The 25,484-nt window shown below is 42.1% G+C and overlaps 1 protein-coding gene across 3 annotated transcripts in view; it reads right to left on the bottom strand.

Moving 5' to 3' along the window:
• Positions 1-16,927: 16,927 nt before the first annotated feature.
• Positions 16,928-25,484, bottom strand: part of Ebf1 (EBF transcription factor 1) — a 388,250-nt gene continuing 379,693 nt past the window's right edge. For all 3 annotated transcript variants that reach the window (XM_057775435.1, XM_057775436.1, XM_057775438.1), the window contains exon 16: positions 16,928-18,386. In XM_057775435.1, the coding sequence (XP_057631418.1) occupies positions 18,355-18,386 (32 nt within the window). In that variant the 3' untranslated portion in view covers positions 16,928-18,354. The remainder of the gene's footprint in view (positions 18,387-25,484) is intronic.

Here is a 25,484-nt window from a genome sequence, read left to right as displayed (position 1 = left end):
CAAACTTGTCATGCTTGTTCATGCTTGCCATGGCACCGGCTCTCAGTGACACCCTTTCTCTATGTTTCTAGGGCTCCATTTCTAGGTGTCTCCCTTCGGCTGGATGACTCTTGGATAGTGTGCTCAATGGCCAAAAGTTCTTTAAGTGTCCCTACCAGCCACAAATCAAGCTCTTAATAGCCCAATAAAACCATGAGATTTGGGATTTTAAAAAGTGATTGCTTTTCCAGATGCTAATGAGACACATATATCTGAAACAACTGATTAAAAAAAATAATCTCTGCGGAAGACAGGACCCAGCACAATACAGAGAGTGGCTAATTTACCAAGTTGTGAAGCAGTCCACAGAACAGAATGTCAGGCTCATATATTTTCCCATGGAACACTGGGACGCGAATAATAGAGCGAGCAAACCAGGGTACTGGAGTGAATCTCCCATTAGGGTCCCTCTGCCTGCCAGGCGATCACCGACAAATGCACCAACCTGGCAGGTCAAATGCCTCCACTTTATTTCTAGAATACGCTTTGCAGTCAATAATAAATAAATCCTAAGGTGTGCAATTACATAATGATAGCCACATTCATTCACACGTCTATCAAAGAAGCCATATTTGAGTTTCAGCCTCCATCCCCTGGGCCCGTGAGGTGAAGCTAGAGCGTTTGCTTGTTGTGTTTAAAATTCCTGGCAACCCTGGGCTAAGTGCGTTGGAGTGGAACTAGTCCCCATTGCTTAGTGATCCATTAGCTAATGGGCATGATCCCGTCAGTTTGCTATTTATCCCTTAAGCCATTAAGGTGCACCTGCTGTGTCTGAGGCTACACTTGACAAAAAAAAGAGTGATCGTTGAAATAAAATAAATATCAAACCATACATAATCTGATGGGTGTCATTTAAAGCATAACTGGCTTCATGGAAAGATGAAGGCGAGGCACCTGTTACGAACTGACATGTGGGATCCTGGGCATCATATGCAAACTGTGCTCTGAGATGTGCCAGCAGGTGGAAGGGAACTGCTTTGAGACCCACCTTCCAAGTACCCCCAGTGTCTGCCAGTAGTGTCTGTCTGGGATGCTTGGAGGCTGATCATAACATTTCTTAATCTACTTTTTAATGGATTCTTTATAATCTTTATAAATTTCCCCAGTTCCTGGAAGAAAGGAGAGAGGGCGGAGCGGGTAGTGGGAGGAGTAAATATGAGCAGGGTGTGTGTATGTAAGTGCCATAATGGAACTCATTAGTGTGTGTGCTAACAACAACAACGAAAGGAAATGCCAGCAAGCAAACACCGGCCCACCCAGCCTACAGAAGGCTGTGCGAAGGTTTGAGTTGTGACCTCATCTTTTACCTCTGGCTCAGATATTTCAGTCACACAGGTCTTTTTCAGGTCCCTTGTATGTGATACTCATCTTCATCTCTTTTTCATTCAATTCATCTTTCTGGAATAAGCTTGAATTCCATTCTTTAAATGATACCCTACTGCTCTTCCATGCCAGGCCAGGTCTCTAGCTCAGTAGCCTTTTGACCTCCTTTCCTTAGGAATTTTGTGCATTGCCAAAGCTGTATCTGTCTCTCTGGCTAGATGGATGCTTCCTTAAAGGAAAAGACCAAGTCTTGGTTTGCCCACCCTTGCTCTCCAGCACCCATCACAGTTCTTGCCGAATGGATGAAGAAAATCATTCAGTCTTGAGAGACTCTAAGACCCCAAATGTAGAAGAACAATCAAGGTGCAAAGTGTCCTGAGAAATAATGAGATATTTCTTGAATGTTATTCCTTATAGTTGAGGAAGAGCATCAATTTCTCCATTAATTCCCATCATCTCCAATAATCAAGGTTTCACCTATATGGGTAGCCTTAGCAACAGTATAAATATTTAAGTTGACTATGTTGGCTAGGTGCTCAATAAGGAACTGTTTTCTGCAAGTGGGTCCATAGATATGGATATTCTACAACTCCTGGCTCTTTCCTCTGGAGATCTTCCACCTCTTTCTGTCATTCAAGGACAGGGAAAGGATTTGACTACTTGAAAGCTGAGCAACTGTCGCATCCTCTTTCTCAGCTGTGGAAACTGGGATAATTCTGACTTCTTTTCTGCATCTCCAATGGCCACGGTCTCTTCTAGGCCAGGCTGGTCATCTATTTGTCAACACAACTCTCAAAGCATATAGAGTGTGTGCATGGACCTATGGGTATCATGATATGTCTTTAGGAGATGGTTTAACACTCTGCCCATCTTGTAAAATACTAGGAGCAGCTTCTCCCTAGGGCTCATGCCCCTATTTCTTGACTGGTTCTTAATCCTGACCACTGTGCCAGGTAAGGTTTTCAATTTATGAGCCTTCTGTGTGTTGATAAACATACTGTAATTCCTTTTTAAAAACTCTTCTCTTTAGGCACAATTATGATTTAAAATTTTTGATGACTGTGTTTGTGGGAGCATATATGTGTTAATTAGCACAGGCATAGGATGCCCACCTCATGGCATTCCATAGTTGCTATTGCTTCTTTTTTGCATGAAGCAATGTCTCATTGGCTTGAAACTCACCAGGTAGGCTAGGTTAGATGCCCAGTGAACCCCAGACTAGCAATCCACCTCTCTCTGCCTTCCCATCACTGGAGTACAAGTAAGCATCATTACATCTTACTTTTCTCTTGTGGGTTCTAGAGATCAAACTCAGTTTGCTGCGCTTGTGAGGCAAGCATCATACTAACTGGGACTACCGTACTATCTTGCAAACCCTACCAACCAGCCTTCTAACATGCCATTTCCAAACGGCCTCCAGTTCCGCAGTTCCATGTTTGCTTTTCTAGATACCACAGGCAATGTGTGATAAAAGATGTCTCCTGTGCACAATACATGCCAGATTCTTAACAATCTATTGCGACTTCTCCATCCACCACCAATCGATTTTTTTAAAAAATTCACACCAGGCTTGGAAAGATGGCTCATAGGTTAAGAGTGCTTGCTCTTTCCACAGATGACCTACACTCTGTTCTCAGCCCCTGGGCCATGGTAGCTCACAGCCACCTGTAGTTCTAGTTCCAGGAAGATCTGACACCCTCCGATGGCCTTGGGCATCAAGCCTTTATGTAGTGCACATATATGCAGGCAACATTCATGCACCTAAAACAAAACAAAGTGAGTCTTTAAAATACTTTTTCACATTTTTTCCAACAACTGAGCCCACTTGTAGTTTTTCTGTTGTTTGTTTGTTTGTTTGTTTTCTCATCTCAAAGGCTGTTGCTTTACAAAAATTGTTCCATGACTCAATGGCTTACTACAATATTGAGTGTTAATTCATTTGCAGGGCATGAGGTCTAAGGAATCACACAGATCAACAAGGGCAGTTGGGTGCCCAGACTGAGATGTGAAGAGTTCGGCTCCTCCATGGCGATTGGTTTGGATCTGCTTCAGGTGTGAATGTTTCAAGTTGAGAGAGAGCTTGCAGACGCCATCTGGGAGTTGTTTTTCACAGAGACAATTTCTCGAACTTAAGAGCCAAGACAAACTTCAAGGGTTTGTCTCGGGCCTCTGCTTGCCTTGTGTCGTCTAAGCTCCGTGGATGATCTCAAGCGCCGTGACCAACCCTAGCTCAGCCGTCTGCCACTGCGACGAAAATCTCTGGGGCAAGCAACTTGCAAGGAGAAAATAAAATGTATTCTTTTGGCTAGTAATTTTGAAGGCTTCAGATAATGACTGTTTGGCATGATGACTATTGGCATGAGATTGAAGCAGGGTATCACGGAAGGGAGTGTGTGATAGAGAAAGGCTGTTCCCCCCTCATGGCAACCAAGAAAGTAGAAAAGAGGGGGACAGTTCGGGGGACAAAATGAATCCTTGGAAGGCATACATTTAGTGATCCGTGCCTCCAGCTAGGCCTGAGATATTCCTCAAACATTTGACTGCAAATGTAAAAACAGGTCGGTCTGTCCATGAGGATAGAGATCTCACAATTCAGTCAGCTCCTGCTACTCCTCACAGTGTGGGAATCATGCCTCCCACCCATGAACCTTTGGGGGACATTTCCTGTCAAGCCATAGTAAGAAAACATTGTGTGTATCTAAATACACAGTCTCTCCAGGTTCTTCCCAACCTGAAGTTCATGCATGTATATTCATTTCTTTTGGTTTTTATATTACTTCTCTATCCATGACTGCCAGCTCCCAAGAGCTGGCGTTTACCAGTCATTAAAGTATTTGGGTGAGTGAGCTGATAAATAACTGGTAAGTGATTCATTTCAAGAAATTTCTCATCTGGAATACAAATAACATGTCCTACCTGCCCATCTTATAAATTTATTAATCATATCTAAATTTCTTCTGAAATCATTTCACTGAATCTTGCTATATTAATATTTTTTTCAACTAGGATAGTGCTTAATAACGTTATACTTCAAGGACCATTTGTCAAAGAAGTTTGTTTCTTCTTCTCCCTTGTGCTCCTGAGTTGTTTGATTCTCACCCAATTCCCCTTTCTACCCTTGACAGCAGTGACAATTCTTTGCTCTATAAATGGACAACCTGAAGTCAGCACCCCTTGGCATGTGCCAATTCCAAAATGGTTTCCTTTACTTCCTGACTTTGATTGTCTGGTGTCTCCTCTGACACTGAGCAATGGGGTAATATAATAAGATAGGTGAGTGGTCCGGAGACTTAGCATGGAAGAACTCTTTCCTTTTGCTTCTGAGCAGCAACCGCAGTTCAACACTGGAAATCTTCCTAGACGTGGTTGTGAAGATTCCTCCTGTTAAGTAAGAACTTAACCTTGGGGATGGCCCACTGGCCTCCAAGGATGCTGTACTTTGGGCTTATGCAGCAGGAAGGACTTGCAAGTTTGGTGTTTTGAACTCAGGATTTGTATCATCCTGGTAGATTAGAATAGCAAGCAGATAGGAAACGATCCCGTGACTGTCAGCCTGAGATCTATTACTTATGTGATGGTTTGTGCATACACAAAATGGAACGACAATGTCTAAATGTCGTCAGAATGGATAATGGGTGCTGGGCTTATTGCAAACCGCTTATGATCCTGCACATTTTTTAACATAAATGCCATTAGTTTCTTTCATGTAACCAAGGTTTAAGAGTTTGGGTGATTTCCTGTTGAAGATACTTTTAGTATATATTTGTATATGTATGTTTAATATGATATATATACATATATGTGTGTGTGTGTTTAAGGCTTCAAGTAAGAATAACAACTTGCTGTACTTATATGGGATAAGTAAACACTTCCTTTTCATCTGAAGTCACTATTGCAGCCATATCATATGGCCGCAGTGAGCACTGCACATGTATGCTTGCATAGTGAATATGTATTAGCTCATCTATAAATAGAAGATGGATGAACTGACTCTAGTGTCCCTTGACTACCAGCTTTGCCTTTCTATCTTGCCATGCTTTCTTCATGTTTTCTCTCACATGTGACCAGAGGAGGTCATGCTCATGACTCCCTCTTCTTGTCCTTAAAGAGCAGGTCAACCTCCCCACTCTTCCGACTCCAGCACATCCTTCTCAAGGGTCTAACCAAGTGAGTCGGACTGACCCTCCCTTCCATATATCCTCAGCCTTCCAGACCTAGCCCTGATTCTACATCTAGTGCTCGGATCTAGTCTGGCCACCCCTGTCTGTGTCTCAAACAATCTCTAGACTTCTTCCAGGACCCATCCTGCCTGATCCCTTAACCCAGAGGCTTCTCCCATGACACACTGAACTTATCAACCCAGCAAGATCTGCCCCCAAACTCCAGTCTTAGACTAGCATGCTCCTCCTAATCACAACTCATTCCCCCTCTGTCCACATGGCTTAATTGCACTGGAGACATCTTCAGCCTCTAATCCCAGTTTGCCAACACATCCTCACTCCTGTCCCAGCCTTGTCTGACTATATTGGACATGGAACTATGAACTTTTCATTCCAAGATCTCACTTAAAAATGCAAATAAGGAAAATGAAGCCAGTACCTGTCTTGTCCCCTAAACCTGTAGAAATGTTTGCCAGTGAGAATTACCCAGGGGAACCTTAGGACATAGGATTTAAAGAACAATCATAAATTTTATCAGTGTAGTCAAGAGCTTAAACAAAACACAAAGAAACAGCTCAATGAATTTAAGGAGAAAGAACTTAAGGAGAATAAGTGCCTGAGTGATGGCCAGAGGCTAGAGAAACGGCTCAGTGGTTAAGGGCACTGGGTGCTCTTCCAGAGGTCCTAGGTTCAATCCCAGCAACCACATGGTGGCTCACAAACATCCCTAATGAGATCTGGTGCCCTCTTCTGGTGTGCAGCCAGAATACTATATATATAACAAATAAAGAAATCTTTTAAAAAATTTAAAAAAAGAAATGGATGAATTTCTAGATTCAGCCAAATCACCAAAATTAAACAAAGAAAAAGTTGGCAACCTAAAAAGACTCATAACACGTAAGGATATTGAAATAGTAATGAAAAACCTTCCAATTAAAAGATGGTCAGAAACAAATCAGGGCTGTCCACTCCCCAGCTTCTTTTCAATAATGTGCTGGAAGCACTAGCTGGAGCGACAAGGCAAAAGAAGGAAGTTAGAGGCTTACAAACAGGAAAAGGAGAAACCAGACTCTCCTTATTTGTAGACGACATGGTATTATACTATAGTGATCCCCAAAATCCTACCAGAAGCATCTAGAAGTGATAAACTCAGCAATGTGCAGAACGCATAACCAACACACACAAATGAATGGCTTCTCTATTCCCCAACGCAAACCCACAGAGAAAGAGATCATGGGCACACTCACATTCATTATAACACCAAAGAAAATCAGTCACCCAGGAGTTAGATAAACCAAGGAGGTGAAGATCCTCTGCAATGAAGATTTAAACCTCTGAAGAAAGAAATAAAGACACTAGAGAATGAGGGATGGGGTGGGGTAGGGACACCCAGTCTCATGGATTGGTAGAAATGTATTATGAAAATGATCATTTTACCAAAAGCTATTTACAGATTTAATGCAGTCTCAATCAAAATTCCATCTTCATTCTTCACAGAAATAGAAGAAAACTACTCTAAAATTCATATGGAACCCCAAAAGACCCCAGATAACCAGAACAACGACAAGAGGATGATGGTAGAAGGGTCACTGATTCAGATCTTGATATAGACTTCAGAGCCATAGTAATCAAAACTATATCTTACTGGCATGAACATAGATGTGTAGACCAACAGAATGAAATCAAAGATCCAAATATCCATACAGATAATTTCGACCATTTAATGTTTGCCAAAGATGTCAATAATATGCTGGAGGAAAGATAGCAGGGTGCTGGAGAAACTGGGCATCCACATGCAGAAGGATGAAATTAAACCTGTAGCTGTCATCTTGCACAGATACTAACTTCAAATGGGTGAAAAGCCTACATATGAAGTCTGAAACATTGGAACTTCTAGGAGAAAACTTAGGCCATGCCTTGGATGATAGAGGTATAAGGAAGGACTTCCTGCACAGGGCTCCATTTGCCCAGGGATTAAGGCCAACAATTGACTAGCTGGACTTCTATAAGCTAAAAAGCTTCTATCCAGTCAGAGGCAATAAATCAGGGAAAGCAGAAGCCCATGGAATGGGAGAGAATCTTTGCTAGCTACATAGCTGATGGGGGATTAATATCCAGAATATATAAATAACTACAAAAGCAAAGAGCAAGAAAGATGATGCATGCAAAAAAAAAAAAATGGGCCTGGGATCTAAACACAAAGTTCTCAAAAAGAAGAAAAATGTGGCTAAAAAATATCTCAAAAAAATGTTCATCATCCCAAGCAATTAGGGACCTCTAAATCATAACAACTTTTAGATTTCATCTTACCCCAGTCCAAATGTCAAAGATCAAGAAAGCAACTGGCAACAATGCTGGAGGGAATGTGGGGAAAAGAGAATCCCTCATTGCAAACTGGTGCAGTCTCTATGGTGTTAGTGTCTCTGGTGATTTCTGAACAACTTAAAAATAACTCCACATGACCCCTCATGCCACGCCTTGTCATATACCCAAAGGACTCTGAATCATGCTCCCCAGAAACTTGCTCAGCCATGTTCCCTGCTTCTCTGTCCACAGTAGCTAAGGAATGGAAACCACCTAAATACCCTATGACAGATGAACGGGTAGATGGATGGGTGGGTAACAAGAATGAGGTGCGTGTACACTCTGAAATGTTCAGCTGTAAATAAAAATGAAACTTGCAGGTAAATGGACGGAAAGAGAAAATATCATGTTAGGTGAGGTAACTCAGATCCAGAAAAATAAGCAGCACATGTCCTCTCCCATCTGAGGCTCCTAGCCCCAAGTTTTCAGATGTGAATACCAGCAACTGCAGAAAGAAAAAAACTGAAAAGGGAAGGGCAATGAAAAGGGGACTATCGGGGTGATCTGATAGGAGAAATTAGAAAAATCCAGGGAACTGTAATCATGGAGACAGGAAGAGGTAAACACAGAAGAAAAGAGAAAGAGAAAGAAATAGCACGGAAATCTGGAAAAAAATTGAAGTACAAATATTGTACTAAAAATAGTTGTAATACACTAAGTCTGTGTATAAATGAACATATATAGTTTAAATAAAATTTGCCCATCTGGGCTAATAATTCTTTCTCCAAGAGCCAAAGATAACCTAACAAAAATCCAAACACCAGACATGAGAAGCCCTCTTTTGAGTTGTTGGTCAAGAGATTCTCAGAACATGATAGGTTATTGCCATTGTCCTTGCTTTCCTTCCCAAAGGTGGATGGTAATTCCATATATCTGAAGAAACCATGCACTTCAGGGCCAGAGGTTCAAGAGCTGGAAATGACTTGAAAGCCCCCTCTCTGGGGACTAGCTTTCTTGGTCTCAGAAAGCACCACACGTTTCCAAAGGAGGGAGGAAATAACAGTCTTACCCAGCTATGATACCTGTGAACAACAACAACCAGCATGGCATGCTAATTCTAAGTGTGCAGTAGTGGTGCACACACCCTGATGGTAACCAACAGCTCTCTAATTGGACTTAAGATTCACTCAACTTGAAGGAAGCTATGCCTGGAACCAGAAATTTATCAATTCCTTTGGGCTGGTAAAATCATAGATCTTGGAGGAGACCCTACAACAACCACTCCACCACTTTACTAAGCCAACACAGTCCCTAACTGTATTCTAAATATTTGTCTTCATGCACACAAGTAAATGATTCTGCACCCCTCATCGAGAAAATTTCTCATTGCAACAGATGGAGACCATTACAGAAAACCACAACCAATCAGGCTGCAGGATTGTGGAGTCCAGTCCATAATACCATTCCTACAATGAAGGCTCAGTGATCATTTTGGAAGAGATGACAGAAAGCTTATAAGAGCCAGAGGCTCATGGAGTTTGCTGTGAGATTATGTCTCTAGGAAAGTCAGAAGCTACACACAGAAAGTCTCACTAGAAATGGCTGCCCAAACAGGAGCTGAGAAAATACAGCAACATGCTAACAACATACATCAGGGAAAGTTCCACTCCTTTATGAAGATTGACAGGCAACTAAGGAATGATGAAAATTAGAGAAATAGTTATCCCCAGGGAAGAACACACCAGTTGGTAATCCAGTACCCAATGGTCAGTCTCTGAAAACATATTCATGCAAATAACATTATACAGACTAAGCAATTTGTTCTTATGTGTTTAGGAATGTATACATGGGACAGCAATTAATGGAAGGAAGGGCCATGAATTTGAACAAGAATAAGAATGTTTTTCATTCAGTATATACTAACCATCATTTCCTCTCCCTCATCTCCTCCCAGGTCCTCCTCTATACTTCCCCACCCATTCATTCCCACACCTTCTTTCTCTCACTTTAGAAAACAAACAGGAAAGAGAAACAAAATAAGAAAGAAGTTAATCTCTTGTCCCTACATACACTCACAATATTTTGCTAATAAAAAGAAGAATCATTTGAAAAGTGATCTTACCAGCCTAGGGCACTTGATAGTTCAATGTAGTTGAGTTTGGTTAGTAACTATGAGGCATGTGTGCTAAACTATGCTTCAATAACAAGAAAAAAAATAGTCATCAAGTTCTGTAAAGAAAAATTTAAAGGAAATAAAAACCCTAAAATTAATTAATTAAAATTAAATTAATTAAAAACAGACAAAAGGAGCAGGTCAAGCGTTATCAAAAAGTGATTATTTATAGACTCTCCCCTCTGATGTGCTGCCAAAGGGTATGACGTTTGATTACTGCAGTGTCTCCCTTTTTCTCTGCTAAAGTGACAAGTTTTTCTGCTGGAAGAGAAGTCACAGAAAATCAAGCAATGAAAGAGACTGAAGAAGGAAGAAGTTTGCAATAAAAACCCTGAAGAACAGATAGGGGCTACGTGGAAGAAGGAAAGTAAGATGGGGAGTGAGGGGAATAATAGAAAAGAATTAATTATTAGCATTAATCAGAATTGCAATGAACTCTGGTTCTTATAATGGTCGTTGGAGGATAGAAACAAGAGATTAGATGGTGACTTGATTAATTTTGTCTGTTAAGCTATCAGAATCTGGGCAGCCTCAGTGTCACAGATTCCCTGAGACATGTTGGGTTCCATTTGTTACAAAGTGAATTGTGACAGCTTGATTCACGGCTCGACCTCCCTAGGCAGCCATGAGAGAAGGAAATGAGGCGTTGGGACACTATCATGTCCCTAGCTTCCATCATGAAGGTGTGTCCAACCTGTGGCCTAGGAGCCACATGTACCCAGAATAGCAAAAATATTACCCCTTGCAAAATCATAGCCTCCCTTAAAGTGTGAGTATTTTTATGATGGGTGTGTGTGTGTGTGTGTACAATTCAGGGTGTGAACTGTATAAATGACAATGTCATGTTACAACGTCAAAAGGTTAGAGATGTCTGTAACCATGACATAAGAAACTTCCAGTAAAGTTATAACAATCACGTAAGTAAATCCTTTCAATAAGGGCTTGGATTTTGCTTGGTTTCCATTTATTCCTTCTTGCTTTCCTGGAACAATCCATGTTATGCATCATCTTTGGTAGGACAACCTCTTCTTTATTGACAGTTCACCAACATCTTTGGGGAGTATGAAGTTTTCTTTATAGCATCATTTCTGGCACTAGATGGTTGCTCCAGAAAGCCCATTGTCATCAGGTTTGGGGTTAATTTTCAGGACTTTTGTTCTTAATATAGATTGTAAAAATTCCACCATCGGTGGGGAAAATGTATGCTAAATAAATGCCACTATATCTTAATTCTCCAGAGAAATGAGATAGATGCTTAATGCTTCATTTGAAAAAAATAAAAGAAACAAATATTTCTAGTTCAGGAAAGTGAACTTCATTTTTGGTGCAGTGGAGAAGCCCCTGGAAGACAGTGTCATGTTTGGAGCCGGGAGAAAAGCAAAAGAAGTAAGAAGATCTAATCAGCAGTTCCTCTGCAAGGTCATAGTCTAGACAAGCCAACCTCTTCTTAAACAAAAGTTGACTTTGTCAAACACTTGAGCATCAGGTTGGGTGGGCATTGTAACTCAATAGTAAATCCCATGCCTAACACGTGTGAGGTTCTGGGTTCTGTTCCCAGCCCGAGAAAATACATACAGATGATAATAACTTTAATTTGTTCTCCCTGAACTCCCATATTATATTAATCATCTAAACATGGTGGTTCTCTCATTTCTCCTTAGTTCTATTTTCTCCCTTTTATCTCCATAGTCCAAGCTGTTCATGTCTTGCCTAGACCACTACAATGGGATCCTGGTGCTCCTCAGCTTTTGCCCTGTCCCCTCTAGTTAAATACCTAGATGGCACCTCCTAGATTATAAATGAGATCTGTGTGCACAATATGGAACTCTTCTCACTGTTTATCAGGAGAATATATGCATGTTCTGACTTGGACAAAACAAGAAAATGTAAATAAAGGAAAGACAACAGCACATACATGATGAGAGAGATAAAAAGATTTTCCTGAGAGGAGCAGAAGGTTGTGGGCAGGTCAAAGGTCGAAAGCAAAATGAATTCAAATAGGTTTGAGGATTTCCCCTGCAATGGGATGGGCCGTGGGAGCTGATCAGAATGTACTGTATTGTGGAACAAGCGATTGATGGATGGGAAAGGGTGGAGGTGAGCATTCAGGGTTGAGAATGTGAGCTGTCCAGAACCTGGCACATTGGAAAAAGTTTGCTTCTTTGAAACTTTATGTAAAAATGAATTTATCTGTGATGGGTCTTCTGTGAGGTGAGAGGAGGCCATGACTGGCTTTTTATTGTTTAGTGGGCTTGTGTGTTGACCAGCAACTGACTCGTATAGTCAGTAGATTTTCACAAACACATGATCCCACTTTCCCAAGTTCACACGACTGTTACTTTCAATACTTGGTTTTTCACACAGTCCAGTCTCAAGGTATTGATCAGGGCGGTCTGTTACACACTTTCTTCCAACACTAAAAGAATCCCTCTTTGTCTTACAAAGCAGTACATAAACACCCCCCTTGCGCACCATTCTTTGCTCTCCGGGGATTATCACGCCATGATGAATGCTTAAATGCCACCTTCTGCAACGTGGACTTTTGTCTAGAAGCCCCAAACTGGCACTTTAAAGGAACAAGAATGGAGATCTTTATTTGCCTAATGTTATGGATTTAAAAAAAAATATTTATTCTTTTTGTTTTGTGTATATGAATGTCATATGCACATATGGTTGGGCAACCCTTGTGTGCAGTGCCAGAGGAGGCCAGAAGGGACTGGATCTTGTGCTACCTATGGTTTTGATCCATGATGTGGGTGCTGGGAACAGAACCTCGGTCCTCTACAAGAGTAGTCCATGCTCCTATGTGCTGAGCCATCTCAACAGTGACGAATGCTGTGGTTTTGAATCATTGATTTTAGATTGGATCCCAACATTTATAAAATGAGAAGCCATCTCTCCCACCCCTGCCAAAAAAAAAAAAATCTAGCAACACAGCTCAAATTTATAAATTAAATAATGGATGTCAAGACCCCACACTCTTGCTACGGGCATAATTTTCTGGAGTGAAGTGGGTTGGGTGTTCACTTCAAATGAAGGATGTGCCTGCTGGCATCCCTAACCAACCACTTTTTGTCTGTCTGCTTAACTCCAGCATTGCCCTTGTGAACACTCAGGGACTGTGAGTCTGTGAGCTCGTCATAGGCTGTGCATGCAGGATCATTAGCATCGAGCACACCAAACCCAGGCTAGATGCCCAGAATATGCAGTGAATTTGACTCGCTGTGCCCCATGAGGTCACTGTGAGCATCTGTGTACTCCCGTCACACAGACTTGCTGCTCTTCGGTGCACCTTGTCCTACCGATATTTAGCCCTTACACTCACCCTCATCCCTTCTGCCTGAGATGTTCTCTCTTTCTCCCCCAGCTCAACTGCTACTTTCTCTGGAAGCCTTTTCCAGAAAGTCCTTAGATTATGTCAGCTCTCCCTATGATATGCCTTCAAAACATTCTTGACTTGCTCTTCATTACCATCGTTAGGGGTTGTGTGTATGTGTGTGTGTGGGGTTGCTTTCTGCCAGTTTTTCCTATTACGCTGTAAGCACCAAGAGCAGAAACAATGCCAGGGTCCTGACTAATGGAAACACTGCTCCTCATCTGATGTCATAGGCATGGCAAAGGCTTGAGGCTTAAAGGAACAAATGAATGAATGAGTGGATGAATGAATGAATGAATAAATGGATGGAAGCCGCCAAGAGGTAGGCCTTAACAAATGCTAAGTCAGGAATTCAGAGCATTGTTATCCTTTTTTTTTTTTTTTTTTTAAACTCTGGGAGCTCTGGCAGGTGCCTTCCTCTTGTTGTGTAAGCCTGTAGACCAGGGTGACTTGGAAGTCATTTCTCCTGTCTGACATTGTGTGCAGCCAGAAGACATCTTGAACCTTTTGTTCAGTTTTTATCTTCTGCACCAGATACAGAATGTCAAAAACAGATGGTGAGTGGTCACGCTGATCAGGCAGTATTCGCGGCTGAAGACAGGCTGGTAGTTTCTCTATGTACTGCCTCACACTGGATAGTCTTTCAGGGCCTCCTTACTTTGGGCTGTATCTCAGAGCAGGGCAGCAGCAGTGTCTGCCACCAATGAATGTGCTGGTGCTTAAGGGACAGACACCCTATTAGCTCTGGCCTTGGAGTTTCTGTTGGCCCAGGCATTTTGTAAGCATCATTAACCCTATCGTGTCCTGTCACTGCAAAATTAGTAAAGTTGTATAAAGAACAATGAACGACTGCGATCCAGACATGACTTAAAGTGGCACAGTCCCATGCGTGGGTCCCATGCGTGTGTCCCATGCATGTGTGTACCCTCTGGGTGCCTGTGAAGTTTGCACACTAACTGCATGCCTGTAAAGTTTGATTCCAGACAGATGTGGTTTTGTCCACCGGGGGGAAAAACCTTATTATCCACACGAAGTTTAAAATATATATATATATATATATATATATATGTTCTCTAGTCACACATGCCTCATCAGCAAGCCAGGGCACAGAATTAATTGGCCAGAAGGCTCACTGGGATTAATTAGCAGTTGCATAGGAAGAGATCAGCTCAGTCTTCCAGTGCAGAGGATGGTGTTCTAGAATGACCAGTTCCTGGAAGTCCAATTCAGCTCCTGTCATGGGGGATCGCTCACCATTCACAGATAACAGAGCTGGGGGCCCTTGGCGCCTCAGTGGGTCAGCACGTGCACCTGCACACCTGGCTCATGCCAGCAGAGGGCAGCAATACGCTGTGTGTGCTCAATTTGCATTCCAAATTAGCAAATCCCTGAAGACCTCCGAGGAAAGGAAGTGAGTGTCCCCGGCCGAGGCTAACTCTCTCTGGGTGTTGACACTGGCCTGAAGAATAGCAAACCCAGGCCCTCTACAGCTCACAGAGCTTTGGTTCCTCTACCACAGAAATGAATAGACCACTAGGAACTGCCATCACAGACAGGAAGTAACTTTAATTAAATATCGTGAAAGTCGAAAAGTTTTTACAGCTTGAGGTTTTTTTTTTTTTGCAAAAAGAAAAATAAAAGGAAAGAAAAAGAAAATTATAACAATCTCTACAGTAGTTAAGTGCTCTAACAATTGACTGTACAGTGTGTGTCTGTTGCAAAAGTTTTGATAAGAAGGTGAAAGGTTAGTAGATTGACAGATGAGTTCATGAAGCTGCATCCTACATTGTGAGGCCGGGCGTGGCATATGCACATACAGTCATCCAGAGGCAGGGCTCTTCCCCCAAAACTGAAATCTGAATTGAATTCTCTACTCCATCTTCTTTTTTAAAGCCATATTCTGTATTTAGGGGGGCTGTGTCTTAAAGGAACTTGAAAACAACATTTTGTGTAGAAGAAAATGGTTCCTGGAACCAGAACGCTTCTCCATCATCTAATCAAACATAAACAACAGAACACAAATGATACACATTTCTCTTTAAAGGCTCTTTGGGCTTTCCAGTGAAGTTCTCACCATGGCACATGGCTAACAGATTGGTGGCATCTTTTGTCAGGGTCTGAGCTGGACATCTCACCGGCTCACCGCTTGTTCCTTTGCAGACTGGCATCTGGCTCACCAGACAAAATATGGCTTTAGACCTTAGACATCCTCAGACCAGCGCTTACCACACGAATTCAGACAACCTTTCTGAGTACGGAGAAGCAATGCTAAACCTTGCTTATATTTTTTTCCAGTTTCTTTTTATTATTATTATTATCAGTTATCATTATTATTATTTCTCACCATGAAAAATCAGCTTTCCTCCCTCCCCTCCCTTACCAACCTCCCCAACTCCCCTCCCCTGCCCTCCCCAACCCATAAAAATCCGCACTCTTGACAGTCTAGTGAAAACCATTGAAATCCACACGGGGCATGCACGGTTGCAGCATCCTTGTTAATGGTCGCTTGCTCTACTAGAAAAAGTAACATTGTCATTGTCTGAAAGTAACAAAACAGTTCTTTTGTGCTTTTCAATTTCTTTGTTTTTTTTCTTCTTTTTCTTTTTTTTCTTAAATGTTAGTGATGACTGACAGTTGGGGTGCACAGTACAATGTACAGGTGAGATGAATATGATCGCATTGTTAAGGCATCCAATCTGCTGGTTTATATTTATGTGAAAGACAGAGAATATACAAGCAGACTTAAGAAAGAAAGTATGTTCATTGATCTCTATGAAGTTTCTCCCCCAAATTTAATGCACAAAATGCGTCACTCCAAAGGGAGAGATTCCATGCATATTAATAGAGTAAAACAGCATTTTTGTATGCTTCCAAAGCAAAGGATACATCATATTTTAAATCTACAGAACTAAATGCTACAAGAATAATATGCTACTATTTTTTTTGCCATATATTGGAAAAAACTTCTTAACTTACAAATAATACAAAAATAGACAATGGCTTTTGGGTGGAAATAAAAAAAATGAAGCATGGTTTGAAACAATACTAAAAATACCTATAAATGAATTGTTTAAAAATCACATTGAAACAGCCAATACAATCATAGGTGACCAAACTATACGCACTGTTCACAAAGCAAATACACACACACACAAATAATAAACTGGGGCTTGGGGGGTGGGAGGAGAGAAAAGGCAATGTACAAATTCCAAAGATAAATACATTATTTATATGGATATTTTACAAAATCCCCATTAAAACAGACAAACAAAAAGCGTTTGAGTTAACTTTGCAAGTACGTGCTAGCTAAAGGTAGTGCGCTTTTTATTTCTTTGCAAAATATGCAGTAAAATCGTTTCTTTTTCGTGAGTTCTAAAACCATCTTCAGACATTAAAATGTATAAATAAAACAACTTTGGCAAAAAAAATCACAAAAAAAAATCTACAGTATTTATAACTACATACAGAAACCGAAGGGCAAAGAAAAGTCAGCCAGGCCCGTGCCCCACCCCCCACCCTCCACCCCCCCCCACCCCGCCCCCATCCCCCAGAGCCTCCCTGGCTGTCTCTTTGCTAAGGATTCTTTCTTTTAAGAACACTTCCCAGTTGAAAGCAAAAATTCCCACAGAAAGCTGAGTTCAAGGCCTCCCCTTTCTCTTCCTCTTTCCCAGTTTCCTTTCATTCTGAACCCCAAAGCACTTTACCTGTTGATTGAATTTGTAACTTTACAACAACCACGCCAGGGTCTCTGTGGTCCAGGCCCCTGTGTGATTCGGGAACCCAAACAGCCCGCCTACTTGCCTGCCTTTGTCAGTTTGCTTTGTCTGAGTTTTCTTTTCCTTTTTTTTTCTTTTTCTTTTTTTCTTTTTTTTTTTTTTTTTTCCTTTCTTTTTGGAGCCTGGATATAGAGTTAGCATTAAGGATTCTAGCAGGAGTAAGCTCGAATCTCTTGATGGCGGCGTGTGAGTGAGATTTCAGCTTGGTAACCTGGAGGGCTTATTTGGAATTCTGTGCCTGGACCCTGTTCCATGAAGTCTTAAAGGAATCTCTCACTCGGTGTACGGGCCACTCCGCTCTGAGGCCACTGGCTTCGGAAGAAGTTGACATAAGAATGAGATCGGGTTAAAAGATGCAGGGAGATTTTTTGTTTTGCTTTGTTTTGCGTTGCTTTTTTTTTTTTTTCCTTTTTTTTTCTTTTTCTTTTTTAGCAATCTGTCTAGAGGCACTGGATTTTCTGAGTACAAGGGGAAAATGTGATCATGTATGTCGCTTGGTAACTTTCCAGGCTGCGTTTATTTACACAGTTACTTAAGACAACCATACAAAAGAGAAAGAAGCTTGCAGAACTGCTAAGGGATGGCGTGTTAAGTTAGATATCAAGAATGCACTGTCCGAGCTAACTACCATTGATATGCTTTAAGGCGCAAAAGCCGACCCTTAGTTTTCTAAAAAAATCTAACTGGCATTCCTATTCTGTCCCATACAAGCTTTTTTTTAATTTTTTTTTACCTTTTTTCTTTTTTTTTTCCTTCTAGCTTTTTTTGTAAATATCTCACCACTTCATTCTCCCCTTACACAGCTTTAAAAACATCATAAATTAGAACATGGAGTCTTAGTCATTGTGGCCCTTGGGTGTAGCTTTATGGTTTATAAAAGACAAATGATTGCAGAGTTAAAGCTTAAAAAAAAAAAGAAAAAGAAAAAGAAAAAAGAAACCGTGGTTTTGCTTTTATCAATACAGAATAAATATATCCCCCAGATACTTGGGGGTACAAGTTTAACCAACACCCTGCTGTGGCAGATCCCCTTTCCAATTTCAGCATTTTGCAAGGTCGGTGATTTTGTTTAAAAATCTGCAGTTATTGTATGATTCCTCTTAAAAAGGCCTGAGTTAAAAGTTCCACTCTGGGACTCATATCAGATTACTTTCGTAGCAGAATCCAACCTCTTCATTAACAAAATTCTTCAAGGCAATTCTTTCACATGGGAGGAACAATCATGCCAGATATCGCTATGAAAAGAAAAGACAGAAGTCAGTGGCTTTGCACTCCAACAGTTTGTCAAGGACAGGGGCAACAATAAAAAACAACCCACACATGACAATGTTGATTGACTATTAACCGGATGTCCTTGCCTCTTCCCAGGAGTAAATTTTTGTCATAAAAGATACATAAGCCTTATTGAAAATTATATCTGCCTGCATATGTCACTATAACAGAAGAGAGTATCCTAAACATTTCCCCCAAATCTGACTTCAATTTTAAGACAGAACTGGAAAGTTGCATAGCTTGAATACCATTGGGAAAGTTGCAGCTTCAGACTTTGCAAAATAGTGAGAATTTTCAGTTTGTCACTCTGCCTTCCCTCCCGTCACGTCCCAAATATGAAATACAGAAATGGCCCGCTGGAACAGCCAACGGTTTCTCCAGGCTCTCCGTATGTTCTGTATTAGCATGAAAATTAAGCAACAGAGTCACCATCTGAGGGCCTTCCATTCAGCCCGCGCTGGAAAAGGGGATGCCAGCCCCAGCAGGCATTGTTCACTAGGAGAATGAAGCCCGGAGGGAACATGGAGTCACAGGAGAAAATGTATTTGCCTGAAAATGTAGAATGTCCTTTCTACTATGGCTTCTCTCGGGATTTCTGGAATGACCATAATGACCATAAGTCCCAGAAAGAAGTGTAGTCTGCTAAAGGAAGACCTGTTTCTGGTCAACCCGAATTCTTTCAGAGGGTTTGGAGTGAGAAGCAGCAAGTGGTGTTTAGAAAACACTGCCTCTCACCTACCCATCTCTGAGTATGCTCCCCTGGGATAGTTAATTGTCTTCCTGACCCTCAGCCTCCTTGGCCAGAACCTGCAGTCATCTGCAGCACTCAAGAGTTACTGGAGATTTGAATATAATTAGATATAGAAGAAGTGTGGAGCCTGGCTCTAACTTTAGGCTTGGTCTAACCTGAGGACAGGTTGGATCTGATCATGAACCTACCAAAGCTTTTTCCCATGGTTCAGTTTCACAGACAATTCTCTGGTCTGTGCTTTCCCATATACCCAATAGACACCATTGCACAGGGCACACTTAACATAAAGGATGCGAGAAACAGGGGACCACTGTAGAAAAATTAAGACAGGGTGGCAACTTGGAAATGTACCAAGACAAGAAAGATGCTTCCATTGAAACCAAAGACATAGCCTCTTTGGCTCCCAATGACATCAGAGTAAAAGCCTTCCCTTCTTCTTATTGACAAGTCTAAACTGAAGTGAATGTTCTTATTAGCAATGATTAGTGCAGGACAAAGTGGCCTTCTTTCTCTTCCTTTATCTGAACCATCATGTCTGGGGAAAAAAACGAACCTTAAAAATAAAGGAATCCCGCTAGCACAGATGGACAGAGGGAGGCCAGGCCATGTGCCCCCCCACATTATTTTTGCTTCCCTACTCCAACCCCTGACATTTTAGATTCAATTAAAAGAAAAAACCCAAAAGTATTTTGCCAAACACTTTTTCCGTTAATTTTTAAACCCATCTGTATTCGCAAGGAAATTCAATCCACATGTTTCTGATTCATTTACACGTAAATCATCCAAGTGTTGTTTTGCAAGAGCCTTTTGCAGTCCAGAAGCTCCTGGAGTCCTTTCCTGAGCCCCCATAAGCCTTTCTTTCTTAGAAACAGGAAGTCATTTTCTGCCAAATGCAGCCTGACTTAAGCCCCCCACCCCACTCCGAAGATTTGGGATCAGTTGGAAAAGCAGCCTCCTTAAGAGCTGGGTGAGCCCTAGATTTCACTGAACTTTGGAGCTTAGCATTTAAACCCCAGCCTTGTGAGTTTCAGACGCTGCAGCCCCAAGAGCAAGGATAGCAGTGGGGGGGTGTTGTCTCTCAGTCTCAGTGTGACATTGCCCCAAGTGTCTTTGCATCCAGGCTCCAGGTGGATCCTCTACCCTTCTTTTAGGTAGCAGGAACATAAAACCTGTGGCCAGTGAAGCTAGTCTTTCTTCTATTTTACAGAAATCCATACTGTGTGCGGGTGTGAAAGAGCAGGCAGGCTCTGCCCTGGGACAACCAAAGCAGTGTCAGTATGGCCTAAAGTCAATCAGATGGTTGACAAAACTCCTGCTCTTTTATCTCAAGAACTCCTTTGGGATTTTGTTGTTGTTGTTGATTAAAATTAATTCAGGCTATACTGAATTTAAAAAAAAAAAAGAAAGAAAAAGAGAAAGGAAGAAAGAAAGAAAGAAAGAAAGAAAGAAAGAAAGAAGAAAGAAAGAAAAACCCAAACAGTGTTTTGTTACTTTGATAATTTGTAGATTGATTAGATTAAGCTTCTTCATGGGCCCTCATTGAAAGTTCCCCTCCAAGATCACTGGTGTGCTGGCACACTTCTCTAAAAACCCCATAGTCTTGAGAGACCAGCTGGCACGTGAGTGAGCAGAGTCCCCCTGGGCAGGAATGGAGGGGATATGGCAGAGGGAATGCCTTCTGCAGAGGGGCTGTGCTGTCCTGGGATTCTGGCCCAAGTAGGCTTCTGAATTCTTTGAAGAGAGTTGAGAATTATAGACTTTTTCAAACATGGTCTTCTGGCTTATATACGTTTGCAAATAGCTGGCATTGAGATCAGATATACGTGAGGGGCCCTATGGGATGGGCATGGCTTGTCCCCATGCTGCCAGCTCTTCTAGACCAGCTCACAGAATGTAACGGAAGCTCTCTCATCCCTCATACAAGGCCCACAAGTACTTACAAGTTTTTATAAAGGGGTATAGCACCCTTCATTTTCCCAGGACCTTTTATACACCAAATGCTAGCTGTCTATGACTTGAGTCTGGGCACCACAAAAGAAGCCCTCCTATTAAGAAACCCATTGTGTGACTACAGGACAATCCTGGGTCGAAGAGCTGTCCTGCAGTCTAGAAATTAACGATGTGGGTGAGAGGGATGGGATTGGAGGCTTGGAATGTACCAGAAATACTGATGGTATGCTTGACTTGCTCAAGTAGAGCCCAGGCAGATTCCCATGAGACTCCACATTCCCAGCATTCTATGCCAAGACATCATCACCAGACCGCAGTGGCTCGGCCACGGTCCCCAGCACTGGGTGGTTTTCTGGGGGGAACCCCCAGGGCCATTGTGTTGAAAGGCAATATATTTCACCTTGAAGGTTTCCCATTTTGATAAGAACTAAGACAAAGATGGAAATCTCCATGGCACTGGGAAAGGTTAAATGAGGAGGGAGAAGAAATCTTTCCCTGAACTCTCCCAAAAATTGTGAGCTGATCAGGTGTGGGGTGGCAAGATCTTCCACACACTGAATATGTCCATAGAGGAAAAAAACAGTTTTGTAAGGGTTGGTACTGAGGTGCATGGTACTTAGGGCCAAAAGGAGACTGACTGTCAACAAGGTATAGGTTATACAAGCTATGGTTACTACTTCTACAACATGCCTTTGATCTTGTTTTAGTCAGTGGTCATTCTGATGGCATGTGACAGCCCTTTCCTGACTCTGAAGTCCTTGCATAGGACTTGGGCTCTGAAGGGCAACAATTTTAGAAGAGAAAGGACATGAGTTTCCATAGAATGGGGCTGAGCAGAGCTGGTGACTCAAGCCCTTGGTCTATAAAGGCAGACTTGCTTGGGAGTCTAGGGTCAAGAGTTATCAGTGACTTCATCTCAGTAGTAGTGGATGGAGCCTTTTCTATACTTTATTTGTCGATTCAGATGGAAGCAGCAGTTTCCAGAGCTTTTCACATGGTACTCATTGGCCTGAGTTACACGGGAAATAACTCTGCAGGCAAATGCATGGAACAGACCACACAGACGGTTGGCTCTGCCTATATTCATGGACTCGGCGGCTGCATAGCAGCAATGTGAGGAGGGACATATCCATAAGCAAAATGAGTCGGGCACAGAATGACAGGACACAGAGAAGCTACAGAGTTGATCTCATAGAAGCAGAGACTAGGATGTGTTTGGTGTTTGCCAGAGCTGGAAAGTGGGCCAGAGGGCAAAATGATAATTAGTGGGTCCAGAGGACAGGTAACTTCTAATGGCACAGGAGCCTAATGGACAGCCATCAACCAAATATTTCAAAATAGCTAGTAGAGAGAGTTCCCTTGCCTTACAAATATCCCATGTAAAAGATACACTAACATACTGCATATGGACACACGCACATACACATGAACGCCACATGTAGATCATAAGTATGTAAAACTATTATGCTAATAAGTATGTGTGTATGTATGTGTGTGTTGCATGCGTGTGTGTGTGTACCAAAGGTAAATACCAAATGTATTCCTTTATTGTTTTTTTGCCACATTTTTGAGACAGGATCTCTCTTACCTGGCTTGCTGTTTTAACTAGACTGGTTAGGTCAGCAAGCTACAGGGACCCACCCATCTCCTCTGTTCCTCCCATGCTATACTAGGGTCACAGCCACATCCAACTACAACCAGATTATGCATGCGTTCTGGGACCTGAACTCAGGTTTTTCTATTTGCACAGCAAGCCACTTTAGACACTGAGACATATCATCAGCCCAATTAAAAATAAGTATTTAAAAATCCAAACAATTGCAACTATACAGAGCATATAGAAACCTTTTTATTGTTACTATTTCCTGAATTATAGCATAAGAGCTATTTGTGTGGTGTTACACTGTATTAAGTACGATAAGTAGCACAGATGATTTGAAGTTCATATACAGACACTACACCATTTATATAAGAGGCCTGAGTATCCATGCATTTGCGTATCTATAGGAGCCTTGAAACTATGTCCCGCTGGAAACTGAGGGCTGTCTACAGTCATTTCTGTTTCTCTGCAGGATGTCTTGGAGCCTGTGATAAAGGGCACAGCTCTCTACAATAGCAACCCAGTAAGAACTACTTTCTAAATTCGACCACAATAGTTTGACTTCTTCACCAAACCATCTCCTGAGGATCAAGGAGTATTGAGGTAAGCGTTGCTTTGTCCTACAAATGTTTCTTCTCACGTTTTCAAAAGTCTCCCTTGTAGGAGAGACACAACCAACTTTGTAAACCACAAAATAGATACAAAGAGGCATGGGACTAGGAACAAAGGCCTCGAGATTTTGCTTTCTTCTTCCTTATGGTACTGAGACCTGGCATGGTTGAACCTTGTTATGAATGCCACATATCATCCGGGACTTGACTGCTTACATGGGTGCTTCTCAGCTTAGAACAATGCTCTTTCTCCCTAGGCTAGAATCTAGTCACTACTCATCATGAGAAACAGTACAAAGGCAACTTGACCATGAAATGGTCTGATTTAGCTTCATGGTCCTTGCCTCTGCAGCCCATGACTGGGAGCCAGAATCTCTTGGGTAGATCTGCCTCTCTAACCTGGATATTGCATCTCCCCAAACAGGGTCAGTTTCTGAGGTTGATAGACCTTGGTCCTTCACATGGACCTAGCCTGGCAGCTCAACCACAGCTCTGGAGACACAGCACCGTAGAGTGAATGTTTGAGGTTCAAGCCTGAGGTTTCCTTAGCTGCTAGTTGAGTGACTGCAGACAAGCCATCTCAGCTCCACATCTCTGTGTCCACATCTACAAAGTGGATGGACTAAGCAGCCACCGAAAAGAGCCACAGGGAGGAAGTCTTGTGTCATTGCATAAGCCAGACTGGAGGCAAGCCCTCTCTTGCTCCTCACCACCACACTCAGCCATGGTGCCTGTCTCCTGCTGGCAAAAGGGGTAGTTGGTTAAGGAGCAGCCTTTTACAGAACAGGAGGATGTTCAATTAACAGTGGTAGTTGGAGGTGAATAGGCCTTTAAATATGTCAACAGTCTAAATGTGTCCTGTTCAGACATTTGTAATTCCAGTGGTGTCTTGTCTTCAAAGTGTGGGGTATTTGGTGTATGACAGTATTGGGAGAAGAAATACAGTCTGGGTTCTAGGAGAGTCTAGAAACAATGTCCCATGAGGGACACATTCAACTAGATGGGAAGGTGAGGTCATGTACAGCAAATCCAGGAAGATGAATGTGTCTGGGCTTTCTAAATTCAACACCTCTTTACTGTTAACCGCAAGCCTCCTTGTACTTTGCCCCTGATAGCAACTCTGTGTTTGTTTGTTTTATGTCGACTTTGCACAAGCTGGAGTAATTTGACAGAAGGGAACCCCAATTGAAAAAAATATCTCCATAAGATACAGCTGCAGGCAAGCCTATAGCGCAATTTTTAAATTAATGATTGATGTGTGTGGGAGGGCCCAGCTTATTGTGGTTGTTGCCAACTCAGGGCTGGTGGTCCTGGGTCCTATAAGAAATCAGGCTGAACAAGCCATGGGGAGCAAGCCAGTAAACAACACTCTTCCATGGCCTCTGCATCAGCTCCTGCCGCCAGGTTCCTGCTGTTTGAGTTTCTGTCCTGACTTCCTTCAGTGATGAACAGTGATGTGGGAGTGTGAGCCAGATAAACCCTTTCCCCCAACTTGTTTTGGTCATGGTGTTTTATCACAGCAATAGTAACCTCAACTAAGACACTAGCCAAAGTTGAGACCATCAGTTTAAGAATGGTAACTTTAGGGCTGGAGAGATGGCTGAGTTGTTAAAAGCCAGACTCACAACCAAAAATATAAGAGTGGCGACTTTACTCTCTCCCGTATGTATCATCGTTACTTCAATCTGCATGAAATTATAGTTGTTCTAGCTAGGGGTATAATGAGGGAAGGTATTTATTTTTAGCTGATAGAGAGTAAAGCTGGCATGAATATTAGGGTCAAGATATTTCTAGCTTGTCTACCTGGCCTGAGATGTAGCTCTAGAGTAAAACATTTCCCTCTTTTCTTTAAGACGATGAACAGTGAGTAAGTGCATGCCCCATTAATGGCAAGTCACTCTGGGCACTAACTAACTTCGTTATGCCAAGCAGTTTACCTCCAGGTTCTGAGGAATGTTCTACAAAGTTCTGCTAGAGGAGGAGCGGCACCATGCTATATGGTTGCTTAGGCTCTGGAGTTGTAGCATTTAGGTTCAACCTGGACTCCACCACGTCATCACTATGTGTGAACTAAGCTTGAATGGACCTGTTCTGGGGGAGGGTAGTACTGAATTCTGAAGATCTTGGGAGAACCAGCGTGTGCTTACCT

Source organism: Chionomys nivalis, chromosome 7 (genome assembly GCF_950005125.1).
Source record: "Chionomys nivalis chromosome 7, mChiNiv1.1, whole genome shotgun sequence".
Classification (NCBI taxonomy): Eukaryota; Metazoa; Chordata; class Mammalia; order Rodentia; family Cricetidae; genus Chionomys; species Chionomys nivalis.
Note: the sequence above shows the minus strand (reverse complement) of the source record. Positions and strands in the feature narration are given on the sequence as shown.